The sequence below is a fragment of the Amorphotheca resinae genome (assembly GCF_003019875.1).
Source record: "Amorphotheca resinae ATCC 22711 unplaced genomic scaffold M430scaffold_1, whole genome shotgun sequence".
Classification (NCBI taxonomy): Eukaryota; Fungi; Ascomycota; class Leotiomycetes; order Helotiales; family Amorphothecaceae; genus Amorphotheca; species Amorphotheca resinae.
The window spans coordinates 357,560-371,839 of record NW_020194471.1 but is presented as its reverse complement, the minus strand read 5'-3'; the positions used below and the strand labels follow the sequence as shown (position 1 = coordinate 371,839).

At 51.3% G+C, this 14,280-nt stretch overlaps 6 protein-coding genes across 6 annotated transcripts; 3 read left to right on the top strand and 3 right to left on the bottom strand.

Moving 5' to 3' along the window:
* Positions 1-34: 34 nt before the first annotated feature.
* On the top strand, positions 35-1,994 carry M430DRAFT_32008 (hypothetical protein). The gene has a single exon (XM_024866090.1). It carries the CDS (start codon positions 303-305, stop codon positions 1,974-1,976), a length of 1,674 nt encoding a protein of 557 aa, XP_024724681.1. The 5' UTR covers positions 35-302; the 3' UTR covers positions 1,977-1,994.
* Positions 1,995-2,275: 281 nt separating this feature from the next.
* Positions 2,276-4,428, top strand: M430DRAFT_32007 (hypothetical protein). The gene is made up of 9 exons (XM_024866089.1): positions 2,276-2,451; positions 2,505-2,692; positions 2,746-3,185; positions 3,243-3,367; positions 3,422-3,561; positions 3,615-3,675; positions 3,728-3,870; positions 3,970-4,086; positions 4,170-4,428. The coding sequence occupies exons 1-9, from the start codon at positions 2,358-2,360 to the stop codon at positions 4,218-4,220; spliced, it is 1,359 nt and encodes a 452-aa protein (XP_024724680.1). The 5' UTR covers positions 2,276-2,357; the 3' UTR covers positions 4,221-4,428.
* Positions 4,429-5,680: 1,252 nt separating this feature from the next.
* Positions 5,681-6,471, bottom strand: M430DRAFT_150390 (hypothetical protein). Its single transcript, XM_024863171.1, has one exon. It carries the CDS (start codon positions 6,163-6,165, stop codon positions 5,764-5,766), a length of 402 nt encoding a protein of 133 aa, XP_024724679.1. The 5' UTR covers positions 6,166-6,471; the 3' UTR covers positions 5,681-5,763.
* A 2,058-nt stretch (positions 6,472-8,529) lies between these two features.
* Positions 8,530-10,223, top strand: M430DRAFT_94037 (hypothetical protein; the record flags this gene model as incomplete). Its single annotated transcript, XM_024869811.1, has 2 exons — positions 8,530-8,896; positions 8,956-10,223. 2 exons carry the CDS (start codon positions 8,530-8,532, stop codon positions 10,221-10,223), a joined length of 1,635 nt encoding a protein of 544 aa, XP_024724678.1.
* A 640-nt stretch (positions 10,224-10,863) lies between these two features.
* M430DRAFT_130372 (hypothetical protein) lies at positions 10,864-12,718 on the bottom strand. The gene is made up of 3 exons (XM_024862134.1): positions 12,571-12,718; positions 12,082-12,411; positions 10,864-11,998 (listed from the first exon to the last, which is right to left on the bottom strand). Exons 1-3 carry the CDS (start codon positions 12,653-12,655, stop codon positions 11,022-11,024), a joined length of 1,392 nt encoding a protein of 463 aa, XP_024724677.1. The 5' UTR covers positions 12,656-12,718; the 3' UTR covers positions 10,864-11,021.
* A 343-nt stretch (positions 12,719-13,061) lies between these two features.
* M430DRAFT_130371 (hypothetical protein) lies at positions 13,062-14,232 on the bottom strand. Its single transcript, XM_024862133.1, has 2 exons — positions 13,848-14,232; positions 13,062-13,791 (listed from the first exon to the last, which is right to left on the bottom strand). The coding sequence occupies exons 1-2, from the start codon at positions 14,142-14,144 to the stop codon at positions 13,276-13,278; spliced, it is 813 nt and encodes a 270-aa protein (XP_024724676.1). The 5' UTR covers positions 14,145-14,232; the 3' UTR covers positions 13,062-13,275.
* Between the last annotated feature and the right edge of the window lie 48 nt (positions 14,233-14,280).

Here is a 14,280-nt window from a genome sequence, read left to right as displayed (position 1 = left end):
TCTAGTATACGACTATCTTCAAGCACTGCAAGGCGGTCCATCAACTTATCATTATCCGATATCCAAATAACGGCGAAGTACCTTTATCGTCACCTCGAACTTCAATGACTCTAGAACGGTGACGAAAGGGCCAACATGTCAGACGCCTCATGTCCTCCTTTTGCAGCAGTTCCTCGACGAGCGGAACCTTCGTCTCGAAGCTAGCCTCCCGCCAGGTACTCTCTTTCCTATATCCATTCGAGTTCACTCGGGGTCTACATTCTGGCCCCCGGAGGGACACTTGCCGTCGAATACCTCTACAAATGATCTCAAGCACAACGGGGCTGGAGGCTTGGTTTTTCAGCTCCCTTGCAAATGCGAGCCATTGTCGCAAGCATAGCACAAGAATACCTCAACATCGCAAGTTTTTTGCACCACAAAAACGAAATGTCTCTGCAGACGGGCGGCTGGCGTACAGCGCCTATATTCAGCGGCATCAGCATACAAAGACGGCCTTGGAAGTAGCTGAGGAGGCCCGCATTCACCCCAATACCACACGAGAAGAACTTATGGCACTGGTGGACCAGTACGACGGACCGTCATTTACGGATCAACTTCCGTTGCTTGAGCTTCCAAACCTTCATCAACCAGGAGACGGTCCGCACCTCACCGTTTCCGATAAGGAAGAGGACGAATGGCCCCCTCCACATCAGGCTTGGCCTGCCGACCCTGAAACGAAGACCAAGCTTGCACTACTAGATCACGCACTTCGAGACTTTTCAAAAGAACCAGAGGACATATACAAGTTATATAGGGAGTTACCTGCGCCGCGAGCTCCCTATCTCGAGTCCAAGGCCCGACATAAACTTCTCCGGCATCTAGCAGTAGTGGAACGTAAAGATGAACAGTCCATGCTGAGATATTTTTCGGTAATCGACGATATGAGAAGTACCGCTATTCCTTTGACAACGTCTGAGTGGACCAGCGCCATTTCGTTTGCCGCTCGATATGTCAACAGGTCTACTGAAGTCGAGGTTGAGGCGGCCCTGCAAATGTGGAGAGAGATGGAGCACGTCGCTGGAGTTAAGGGAAACGATGCCACATTCAATGTTTTATTTGACGTGGCGTGCAAGGCCGGAAAGTTCACACTCGCCGAAATGATATACAATGAGATGGAAGCTCGTGGCTTCAAGTACAATCGATTTCACCACGTGAGCCAAATACACTTCTATGGTCTCAAAGGAAATGGTGATGGCGCACGAGCAGCCTACAAGGCTCTTGTCGAAGCTGGTGAGATTGTTGATACAGTCGTACTGAACGCCATGATATCTGCTCTCATTCAGTCCCATGAAGCAAATGCGGCGGAGAATGTCTACGAACGCATGAAAAGAGCCCATCTGGCGAATAAAGACTCTCGGCTCCCTCCGAGAGACTACAAATCTCGAAGGGAAATCAATCTTACGCTATTAAAATTGGCCAAAACCGCCAAGAAAAATCCAACGAAGCTACAGGAATTCCGGCAGAAATCAATCATCGCGCCGGATCTTCATACGTATCGAATATTAGTTAATTATTTCGCGGTCAGGTCCGGCGAGCTGGACAAAGTGGCCAAATATCTTGATGAGATGAAGTGGTTTCAAATACCTCTTCATGGAGCTCTCTTTTTGTCCCTTCTGAAAGGATTTGCTCTTCATGGCGGGATTCGCTACACTCATTGGACCGAGGATAGGCTGGAGAGCGTATGGAAGGCTTTCATTCAAGCCATAGATGGTGGGGAAGAAGATTTGTATATCTCAAAATGGATTGCTTTGTGGGCACTCAGGGCCTTTTTGAAGTGCTCGGGAAAATCGAGAACAGTTGATGTGTGGGAGGAGATGCGGCAGAGATGGACGCCATCTGAAGCGGATATGGATTTTATCATGAAAACTCTACGTCCATTACTTGACGGTGAGGATATGGCAGAGAAACGTTACGACTGGCTACTAGGGTCATTGTAGAATAGAAGTGATGGGGATCAATGTATATTATATAATTGTCCCAAGATATTGTACCGAAGTTCCCCTGCCTTCCATTTCGCCATAGACTGTACAAACCGATAGTGAGATTTATCTTACGCCATCGGCTATCTAATATGATAAAGAGGCCTAAATAATTGTACGCTGACCTTATGTCCTATTGGAAGTAAGGTACTGTTAGATGTTGGTTCTGTCATGTGGTGAGGTCCAACTACGCGATTTCTGATCGAGTGGAAACTCAAAGCCGACCGCACGCGTCAAGCAGCAAGCTTAATATCCACCTTATCAAAGCCATACAGCTATCCAGGCCCAACGAATCTGGCTTTTTTGATTAAAAGCCCGAGCAGACGTTGCCTGATAGTTATGGCGAGTCCTTCAAGCAGCAAACGAAAATTCAGCACAGATAGACCTATCTCTCCACCGCCTCTGCGCCGTAAAGTACAGTCCACAACAACACGTAAAGTCTCCTCGCCTTGAATCAATAAAGAACCCAATCTCACAATTTCACAGAAAATGCCGTAGCATCATTCTTTACGCCCACATCACAGAAGGCTCCCGAGAAGATTACTTGGCAAGAACGCGGAGCGGATGATGATTCCCCACGCACCCTTCTCGTTGGCAAATACGTGCCTTCGGATGGTTCAAGTACGCATGACGCAGAGGAGAAGAAGAGGAGAAAAGTTGCTGCGTTTGATTTCGTGAGTCTGAATCACTACCTTATGTATACAGCTTCTGACTGGCTTTCGAACAGGATTCTACCCTTATCCTGACGGCTTCGGGCAAGAAGTTCTCGTCTGATCCCCAGGACTGGAAATGGTGGCATCCCTCTGTGCCTGGTACCCTCCGAAAGCTTTATCGTGAGGATGGGTACAGGGTCGTGGTGATCAGCAACCAGGGAGGGATTTCTCTGAAACCTGATCCCAAAGCGCCGAAGGCCCATCAGAACAAGCTTTCAACGTTCAAGACCAAGGTCGCTGCGGTGTTCAACCAGCTGGACCTTCCGGTGAGCATCTATGCAGCCACTGAGAAGGATATCTTCCGTAAGCCCAGGACTGGGATGTGGAAGGAACTCCTTGAAGACTACGACATTGATCCGGCCGATCTTGACCTGGAACATTCTATTTTCGTCGGGGATGCTGGCGGTCGTTCAGCAGGTGGAGGGAAGCCGAAGGACTTCTCTTGCTCAGATAGGTAAGGCATCTAATTCCTATCATACTCCATATATTTCGAGTTACTCACGTGTATCAGGGACTTTGCAGAAAATATTGGCATCAAGTTTCATACACCGGAAGAATTCTTCCTTCAGGAAGCACCAAGACCATTTACGCGCTCCTTTGATCCCGCTGCGTACGTCACCGACGTTGCGTCCGAAGGTCTGTCACGATACATTTGATCACAACCCCTGATGTGTAAACTGACCGCAACAGGTTCTCAGGTATACGAGAAGAGGAATGATCAAGACATTGTGCTCTTCTGTGGTAGTCCAGGCGCAGGGAAGTCAACATTCTACCGGAAGTATCTGGAGCCTCTTGGATATGAAAGAGTGAACCAAGACACCTTGAAAACTGTACGTACCATAGCATCTCGAGGCTAAGAGAGCTTCAGCTAACACTCGAGGAGAGAGATAAATGCATTAAGGTTGCTGGGGAGTACTTGGACGAGGGGAAATCCGTGGTAATCGGTATGAGGCAGCATCTAGCAGGCCACCTCCCCGACATGCTGACGAGTCCCAGATAACACGAATGCTGACACCGAGGTTCGAAGTAAGTGGGTTGAACTGGCCGTGAAACGCTCGATCCCGATCCGTTGTGTTCTCTTCACGGCTCCTCCCGAGATCTGCAAACACAACGACGCCGTGCGAGCATTGAACGACCTTGTATGTCTCCAACCCTATCCCCAATGATGTGCCTCCTAGTCATCTCTATCAACGGAAACGGAGTACGTAAGGCCAGATGAAGCTGAACTGCTCACACAGATGAACCCCGAGAAACGCAGTCTCCTCCCAAGCGTGGCCTTCACCGGCTTCACATCCCGATACCAGCGCCCCGCGCTCTCCGAAGGCTTCCAGGATATCACGGAAGTCGCTTTCAAAGTACGTTGCGTCTCTCTTCCTCCCCGCACCAATGAAGCCCTCAGGCGCTCTCCTCCCCGTCTGGTGGACTGACGAGCTTGCAGTTTGAGGGAAGCGCCGCGGAACAACAGATCTGGACTCGATATTGGACGTGACCGGAACAAACAACACGGGTCATCCAAGGGTTGTGCATGCGCTGGCGACACGATGCCGCGGCTGATTGATTGAAGGACGTGTATCGATAATGAGAACCAACCCGGGAGAGATCACAGGCTGGTTGGTATAGCTGTACAAAACATACCTTACATACATCCCCGTACACGATACAATAATATCCGCTGTAAGATGGACTAATTAGATGGAGGAATATGGCACGGGATGGGATGATACCCCCTCCTCTCTCTGTACAACATCCGCACAACGAGCACAATCCAATTCAATCCATCAATCAGCGAATCTCTCTCCCCTCCACACCGTCTTTCCTGCTGTACACACGTCGCACAGCACATGCCACACGTATACATACATACCGAGAATACCGAGATTAGATTGCCCTGTCCTGTGCCTGCATCATCACCGCGTACAACATGTTGCTCGAGGCATAATCCAGATCTGGCTCTTTGTCGTTGCCTTACCTACCTTTGCTTTCTCAGCATACGCTGCGCTACTCGGTGTATACAATACCTTACCCCTCAGTTACCGATTTACACACACTCCAAATAGCCCTAAAAATAACAACACACATCGAATCACGCCCCTCATTATCGAGTACCTTATGAAAGTTATTTATTTATTTATTTATGTATTGACCTACTCTCTTGTTTATTTACATGTTTACTTATTTACATTCTTTTATTTACCTATCCCATCATAACCTAAGGTAAGGTACCGAACTGTCTCACCTATTTACGGAGGATTTACTCTTAGACCTTTTAGTAAGGTAGCTCAAGTCTCACTTCACTACCTACGTAATTGGGCCCCGCAGGAAGGAAAAAAAAAAGAAGAGGAGAAAAATTGGAAAATTCGGATAGCGAAGCGGGAGCGATGATTAGGCGAGCGGAGGGTGCCGTGCGTAGATCTGGTAGGGCGGGGCGTGATGGATGATTGATTGATGATGGTTGGATGGGAGGCAGAGTGAGAGGGGAGACTCGAGAGGGAGATTTTCGGGGGGGAGGGGGTTGTTTGAGAAGGGAAGAATACAGTAGAAAACAACTTGATTTTAAAATATAGGATAATAATATATACAGAAAACCTTCTTGTTTACTTCTCCTTTTCTCTTCCCTTTCCCTTTCAATTCTTCATGGCTCAGTAGCTTATAGAGTAACTACCTGGTAAGGAAGACAACTGGAAGCCCATTAGGGCTGTGCTATGCTATACCGTGGTAGTAGCAGCAGCTTCACAGCTAACTACCTGCTAGGCACGGAGTATACCACCCTTCTACGCACAGCACAGCACAGCACAGCCGGCACCCAACAGCAGCACTCAGCTACGCTGTGCAAGTACCTATCCTCAAGCCCAATAGCGCACCAATAGACACCTCATTCAGGGTGGCGAAGCAGGAAGGTAATTCTGTAGGCTATAGGCTATAGCGATTGTACCTACATGACTCGGCGATTTTTGGATGAATTGCTTGTGCAGCGGGAGGGGCCGCAGATATTTGACTCGTTTAATGGATAAGGCTATTGGGATGTTTATCAATTAGGAGATTATTTTTCTGCACCCTTTTGTTTCTGTTTTGTTTTGTTTCATATCTAGGAGATCGATGATGATGATAGTGAGAGATAGTGAGATAGATAGTTGTAGATACGGTAGATACACTGATGCAGTAGCTATTCTTGCTATTGATTGTGCGCAGATGACGATGATATGGGACCCTTGATGACGATGTGCTGGAGCCATGATATTGGTACCCGATCCGCCGGACGGAATTGCCCTGTGGTGGTGGCGCCCGGGGCCGCCGGAAGATGAGGGTTTGCTTACAGATGATGGGATGAGATGGGATGGAAGCTGGGACTGAATCGCTGATGCGATGTGATGAATTCGTTGTGGTTTTCTTTTGTTTTGTTTTCTTTTTTCGCGGTTTTCCGGGACATCGGACATCGGACGAGCGGTTTTAGGGGGCGGGGGTTGTGAATATGGAAGATGTGTACCTTATACCGAGTAATACTGTAAATTGTACAGAGTATAAAGATACATGGGTCCAGAAATATGAAAAGTACACTGCACAGATGCTCCCGTGTGTACATACCGCAGGCAGAAAAGTTCCACGTTCCTGGCATGAGGAAGCGGGACTCATGGACCAACCAGGGCGCGGCGGGAAGAGAAGGTGCAGGTTCCGCGCTTGGATGAAATCATGAAACGGCTCTCGAGGCTCCGGAGAAAGGGGACCTGAGATTATATGGAATTCGCGGTGATATCTTATACCGTATACCGTATACTGTAGTCTGTATGATATAGATGATATGGGATATATCACAAGATAAGGTACGTGCGGTGTAGGGGAGGCACAGCTGGGTCGCCCTTTGTAAGATTGGAAGAGAGATCCGGGAAGGTGAGAAGTGACAGAGAGGGCGAGGGAGGGCGACAGGCCAGCAAATTCAGCAGACGGCGGCAGACAGGCGCAGGTACCCGAGCTTTGTTGTCCTCCGACACAAACAGCACACAACAGCGCACACTCCTGAGTCCTGAATAGGGCATGCAAAGTGAAGGATCATGGATGCTGCTGGTCGACCCTCTCTATCCCTTGCTGGCCCAGTGGCTCCACACATGACAGGCCATCCCGCCATACACAAGACTGTATTTGTACGGAGTAGTACGTCGCCTTTCGGATTCCGGGACTATCCCTTTGGCAATGCGGTCTGGCCCTTCTCTTCCGCTGCCCGGGTCATCCTGGGTCATCCTGGCTCTCGTCAGTCTCCCGGGCCAGGCATTACTAAGAATAACGGGGGATGGAAGCGATGGACGGTGATGGAAAGAAAGATGGAAAGCTGGAAAGCAAAGCCGCTGCGGCCAAGGTAGTAGGTACTGCACGGAGAAGCTCGATCCACCCGGCAGGGCAGCAGGGAACGTGGCAACGGCAGAGAGTGAGGGGAGTCTCCGAGTCTGTCCTGACACTTCTGTCTCTGCGGCATTTGCGGGCTATTCGCGGTCCTTGGTGGTCTGCTTTTTGAGGGGATTCCTGAGATAAGGAGGCAGATGATACTGGACAACCAGAGATCATGAGTGATCATCACCAATAACACCATGATACCAGCAGATAACAGCACTCACCGTCGTCAGCAGTGGTACCAGAACCATGGATTGAGCTCTCCCTTGGTGGCCGCCTGAGTCGCCAGGCCGCCAGAGCCACCGTTTGCAGTTAGATCGCCGACACCAAGGGGGCCCGGCAGCACAGGACCCAGAATCGGGGCGTCAGGATGCTACACTGCTAAGCCGGGGCTCACAGGGCAGAGAGGCGGTCGTAGGTACCAGAGAAGCGGCCGGAGCAGCGCGAAGTGGGCAGCGAGAGGACTCCTGGGAGACGCTAAGCAGCTCTGGCCGCTGAGGAGTTGGAACGCTACGGCCTGGGACCCAGCAATTGGCAGCGGCGGGGCCAGCAGAGACCCCGGGCGGGTTTGAGAAGTTTGAAGTTTGGAGGCTTTGTTTTCTTTTGTTTTTGGGAGGTTTTACTGATCCGAGCAACTGTTCTGCGTGCCTCGCCTGTGCCTAGCACCGACAACCACAGTGCGACACCCGTGACCCGCGGCCCAACCCTAAGCCGCAAACGGCTGTCTGGAGCTGCAAAGTACCTCCCCGCCGGTTGCCCCATAGGAAAGGTACTTCCTCCGCCGCCGTGACTCCATACCACACGGCTGGCCCAGCGAAAAATCATAACACAGCTCTTTGCCCCCCTCCCCCCTCTCTCCTCACGCCCCTTCGTTCCCTCGTCCGATCCGATCTTCTGCCATCCCGTTCTATTCGCCATCGAACCTCGTCTTTTCTCTCGCATCCTCCGTCCAATCTTCCTCCGTCACCGTCACACGTACACCCATCCCCGTACAGCTCACCCCGGAGAGATCTCTACAACGCACCGCGAGTTCCATATATCCAATCCCCAATCCCCGATCCGGTGAGTTCCCCAGAACCCACGATACGTCCTTTCTACGCGCATGTGCACGGTGCTGATTGGTCCTGCCATCCAGTGTTCTATTCGCCGCATCACGCCTTCCCTCGAGAGACCATATCCTACGTGGACCACTTCACCACCGTCCTATTTCCTCCAGCACACCTAGACCACGTATGACCCGACCCGCCTTGTAAACCAGCGAAGGTCCATATCAGCTCGTCTGCTCTTCCAACCCTAGTCGCGAAAGAAACACCAGAAGTACCACACAGTATGCTTTCCGCAACCTGCTGAGCACTACACGAGAGAGGAATACAGCAACTACACCATACGCGCTCCAAGCACTCCGAAACCAGCCAAACATGTCCCCAAAACTTAAACCACTATTACTCCCGTTGTTGGTGGAGGAGCGGAGGAAGAGGGAGAGCTCATCGGATTCCGAGATGGATCTCTCGTCGTCGTCCTTCTACACGCAGAATTCCTCAGCCTCGGCTTCCGAATTCCCCTCGCCAGTCACCCCGACCTTCTCTGCTCGCCACATGAGATACCCAAGTTCAATCTCATCCATTGGCTCATCGCTTCACGGCTCTGTCGTCGAGAGCCCGTCCTCCCCGCCCTGTGTGCCAAAGTCCGGTAAACGAAGCCTACCCGACGTCATCGAGGAAGGCCATGAGAGAGAGGAAGAAATCAATGTACTCGATGATGAAAATGAACTCTACGATTGTCTATGTAAGTCGTGGGCTTTGGGATTGATGTTGCGTGCGGTATAGCTAATGCTCGTCATCTAGGTGACCACCCCCAATGCTTGCACCGCGAGCGTCCGGTTGTGGAAAGGTCAGAGCAGCTGCCGACGAAACTGGCATTCGATTACGATTTCGCCGATGGCTTTCTCAGCGAGGAAGAATATTCAATGAGCCCACGCCTCAAGAAGAGAGCCATCGAGCCACCGTTTACTGGTCTCGCGACACGCATCGGAACAAGATTTCCTTCCTTCTCCCGGAAGTGGCGCCTGAGAAGGGGTACGAACTCCCCATGCATCAGCCCCGAGGCGCTGCGAAACTCCGCGACTTCCCGTGGTGCATCGAGCCGCTCATCATCGGTCTCGCATTCGGCGCAACAGGCATGGGAACAGTCGTCGTTTGGACCTCAGTGCCCTCCCACCCCCACCAAAAGCGTGTTTGGTGGTAGTAGCCACGAGAACCTTTCTCAAACCAATCCAATAGATATCGAAAGGACGAACACGAATGGCGACGAACCAGATGAACGTTTTGCCACTACGCCCCTTTTACCTCCACTGATGTCGGACGCTTCAGCGAACACCAATCACGTGCCAATGCCATCGCCACTTCAGTCTCCATCGGTTGCCGAACCGAACGACGACCCCTTTTTGGAGGGTGGGATGCCTATGGATGCGACCACATCACAGTACGCAGTAATGCCCTCTCCTCCTCTCAGTACCAAGCCGTCTACCTCCTCCTTCCATCGCAACAATCTCAATTGGAGTGGCCAACACACAACAACCGAAATGATCATCGTCGACATGAATGACGAGTGGGCTGACAAACTCGGTCATGCAAACTTCACCATCTATCCGGAGCCGTACGTACCAGAACGTTTCGACCTCGAGGCATGTCGTCAACTCCGCGCAAACTGGGATCGAGCTCGATGTAATTATACGAAGCATCTCGTGCGGATCGGGGAGCATTACGGAGCTACGTCCAAGACATATAAATTGACGGAAGAGAAGTGGGCCGCGATCGAGTCAACTTGGAGGAAAAACAATGAACTCACTATCGCCAACACCGTGGAGAATTCATCCGATGCCTTTGCCACGTTGAAGCACACAACGCTCGGTGACGGGAGCTATAACATCATGACGAAGATCCCCTCCCTGAATGATCCTCGCGGCGGCGGTAAATTCCCGCAACTCGGCGACGAGGATATCGTCGGTCCCATGGTGCAGGTGACAGCGCAACTGCACCGCACCCCAAGCAAGAAAACTAAACTCTTCAAATTCATCACCGAGAAATTCCCTGTGGGACTAGGGAAATCGTGAAAGAGCATCTCGACGACCCTACAGGACCTCCCGCATTTCTGTTGTCTGTAACAACATCGCTTATGATTTTACGACAGCCTCACGCGCAGTCTTTTGTTGTTGATATTACTTTATTGATACCCCACGCTCCTTAGCAAGCAAGAGCCTACATTCCTTGAATGGCGATTCTCTTCATTCCTTTTCCTGCTCTTGCTGTTAATTACTAGTAACTAGTCTCTAAACTGCAAGCTAGACTTGCCTTGCTTTCCGTGCATACATATCATTATTTTCTTTTCTTTGTAACTATGGGTCTCGGATGAGGAGTCAAAAGACAGGAGACAGAGATTAAAAGCATAGACGGACCTTGATTTGATTTATTTTATTTTTGGGTGTAGCTCAAGCTCGCCACGGAGTGAAGGATGGGAAATAAAAGTTACAGGAGAGGGTGTGTATTATAGCGGCATGAAGGTGCGCGCTTACTTGGCGGCTGGTACCTTGAATCTATGGGTTCTTTGGGAGAGCGCAGTCTTTGATACCCAGAAGAGGTTTATTGGCTTCGGGATCATAGGAGTGGGAGATAGATGGGGATTGGCGAGATGAAAGGAAGAAGGGAAGACAGAAGAATTAAATAAGAAAAATATCTCAAGATCAAAAGTGAGAGCTCTGGTAACGTGATGCCTTGTTTTCCAACCTTCATTCATTCATTTCTATTTGTCCATCCAAGGTACATCTCATCCTGCCCTATTTCCAGTACAGTTCAGCAAATTCCAGTACAGGTATCTAAGTTTCAGCTCTCGCTAGAAGCAAGGTGTCCAACAATCACAGCTCATCCTCATCGTCATCCTCCTCTCCTTCTTCGCCCCCAGCTGCGCCCTCCCCCTCCTCTTCCTCTTCACTACTACTCGTTCCCTCCCCTTCACTCTCCCCCTCACTCCCGGGATCATAATCCTCCTCCTCCTCATCATCCTCATCATCCAGCTCACCACCCTCCACCTCTCCTGGCCCCTCCTCCCCAGCTTCCACACCCGCGCGCTCCAACTCGCCCGCTTCAACACTGCCCACCACGTTCCCCTGCTCGTCCCGCACCACATTGACGTTCAATCTCTTGGCCCGGCGCTGCTCCGCCATGCTCCGGTCTTGAAGCCCGTGCCGCTTGACGAAAGCGTCGATGTTCGCGAAGTCCTCTTGGTCCAGCATCGAGAATTCGAATTCTTGCGTTTCCTCTTCGCCTTCGCCTTCCTCTCCCGCTTCGTTCTTGGGCCCTGACGAGGAAGAGGAGATGTCGACTTCGACGCTCAGGTTAAAGGTCCGCTGCAGCACGCTCGTGTACGAGACTGCGACGATACGCTCGTGCGGGATGAAGAGGAGCGGCTTTTTGAAACCCCAGAGGATCCCGCGCGGGAGGAAGAAGAGATAGCCGTCTTTGGAGCCGCGGAACGCTGTCACGTGGACGGCTTTCTCGTCGGGGCGGTGCGCCTGGCGCTGGGTGGAGTGAAAGAGTTTCTCGTCGGCGTAGGTGATTTTCAGTGGGTTGCTGGCGGCCTTCAAGCGCGTGGAGAGCGCCCAGTCGAGGAGCGTCTTGTAGTCATCTGATACGGCGGACGCCGAGGCGGCGAGGGGGCCGGAGATGGAGCCGGGTTTGGGGGCGGTCGAGGGGATGGTGAAGACGAGAGGTTCGGGAGGGGGAGGCGTGCCTGGGCTGGGTTTGGAGGGCGGGAGGAGAGAGGATGGGAGGGAGAGGATGTAGTTATGCTGTTTTTGGGATTTCTCGGGCACGGGAAGGCAGAATGCTTGGTCTGCACGCAAAGCAGAAAAGGGGGATATTAGCTAGGTGCCGCATCGGTTGAAGTGAAGTATGAATGAAAGCGCCTGCACATACCGATATCCTTCCAAGCGTAGCTCATCCCCGCCACGGGCTCCTTCGAGCCAGGTAGCCGCGCATAAAGATACGTGTCCGTGAAGCAGAGGGTGTATTTCTTCCGCTGGGGGACCACGACCGAGATATCATTGATCTCAAGCAAAACGGGCTCGTCGCCGCTCGCTGTTCCGTTCGAGGCAGTCTGGCCCTTTGGAGCAGGGCGACTGGGGATCTCTCCTTCATCCAGCCGTCTCTTCTTCGTGGCGGGTTCGGGGGACGCAGCGCTCGAGCCCGTGAGACTGCAGACGTGCAGCGAGATCTGGTTGAAGAGCTCGATGTACGCTGGCGCCACTACAGAAATACCAGTCAGTCAAATCAGTCAGTCAGTCAGCCGTACCCCAGCGCCCAAGAACAAATTGTTCTTCTTCATTCCAGGAATATGTAAATAGCACAAGGAAAGCCAAGCATCGAACAAGTGGCTTGGAACACGGCTCGAGAAATCGCACGTACCGGCAGCGGTTCTAATAGCATTCTGTATATCAGGCCTTCCCTGAAACGCCTGCTCGAGACTCTTCTGATCGAGTTCTAAGGCCATGGCGAAGTGGAAATTTCGTGGGAGATGTGAGGGAGAGGTGTTAGGGTATCTGCCAGACGGCTGGATGGACGCGACTTTGCGCGCGCGCTCGGCTGCGGAAACGAGAGCCTTGTCTGATGGTGATGTCAGGCGTAGATCGCTTGGGGAGGTTCGGGACTGGACAGAAGATGAGTGAGAACACGAAATGCTCTATGGAGTATGCGAGTAGGTATTTGGCTGGACTGTGTGATAGTTGGAAGGGGAACTTTTGCTGCGATAGTTTCAGGGTGTTGCATTACAATAGGGGTCCAGATCTGAGCCTTGTTGCTAGGCTGAGCCTTATGCAAGCTTCACCATTTACCTATCTCAGGTACCTTACCTAAGTTCACTCCGGAGCAGTAGGTAAGGTACATGAACTGCAGTGTACGCATAACTCTATAATATAATATAATATTGGCGATGTAGACAATGGAAAATCATAATGGACATTAGAATAGCCTGGTCTCTCAGTAGCACGGCTATTAACAATGCGCTCAACTGCTCGAACGGACCCTTAATAACTGAAGACTATCTATCCTCTCCCGTTGAGACGCCTAAACTCCCACGCATGAGACATTTACCTCGACCTGCTCAATAACTCATCACAGAACAGCTGCCAATATCACGATAGTCAGAATTATCGCCAAGATCAGCAGCAATAGGCAAGCCTTTGACCGAGCGTTCTTCTGATGCCGCGAAGCGCTCCTCAACTCCTGATCAGCACCCCTCGCATCCGTCCTTGTATTATCGACGTTTTGGTCTATCATATCCAGTTGCTCGCCTTGCTCGCTGACGATGTGGGCGACGTCTCGGAACAGCTCATTCAACTCTGTAACACCCTGCTCGATATTTCGAATCTCCGCTTCACGCTCCACGATTAGGGACTCTTGGAAATCCACCTCATCCTGCGAAGCGAGTCGCAGTTGTTCTTGCGATAGCTGTTGCCCAAATTGAGCGCCGTCTTCCGCCACATGCCCTGGCTCCTCATCTAATGCTGTTCGGGCTGCTGACGCCGAGGTTCTCTGCTTCTCGAGAGCTTGTCGCTGCACACCTTGAAATGTTGTAAGGGTGTTCTGGAACTCCCGGGCGAGCTTTTGCTGCGTATACTTTTGCGATGGCTATTTATCGAGTTAATATAAAATCGTCAAACATTCATCATAAATTCAGAGCTTACGCTGACATCCTCCCATGATTGTATCTTCTTAACGCCCTCCCCAACCTCCTTGAAGCTGTCTTTAAGCTCTTCTAGCAGATTTTGCACCCTCTCCCGCACCCTCTCTGTCTCTCTCTTCGTGCCGAGTAAAGCGATTTGATTCGACAGCTTTGAAACGTTGCTTGCTAATGACAACAGCTTGGACATGAGGTCTTGCGACAATCGCTGGAACTCCGGGTCATCGGTGTAATGCGGGTCATCTCGCCGTCGCATATTAGTCGGCTGGGACTCCAGCGACGATAACTGATCGAAAGACATGACGGCAGCGATGAGGAGATGTGGAGTGGAATATCGGCGTGATGGTTGTCTATGTACACCATCGGTGCCTGTTGACGGAGGTTCTTGCTGATCCGTCGAGGTACGTCAACCTTGCCGAGAACCTCGCGTCTGAGCG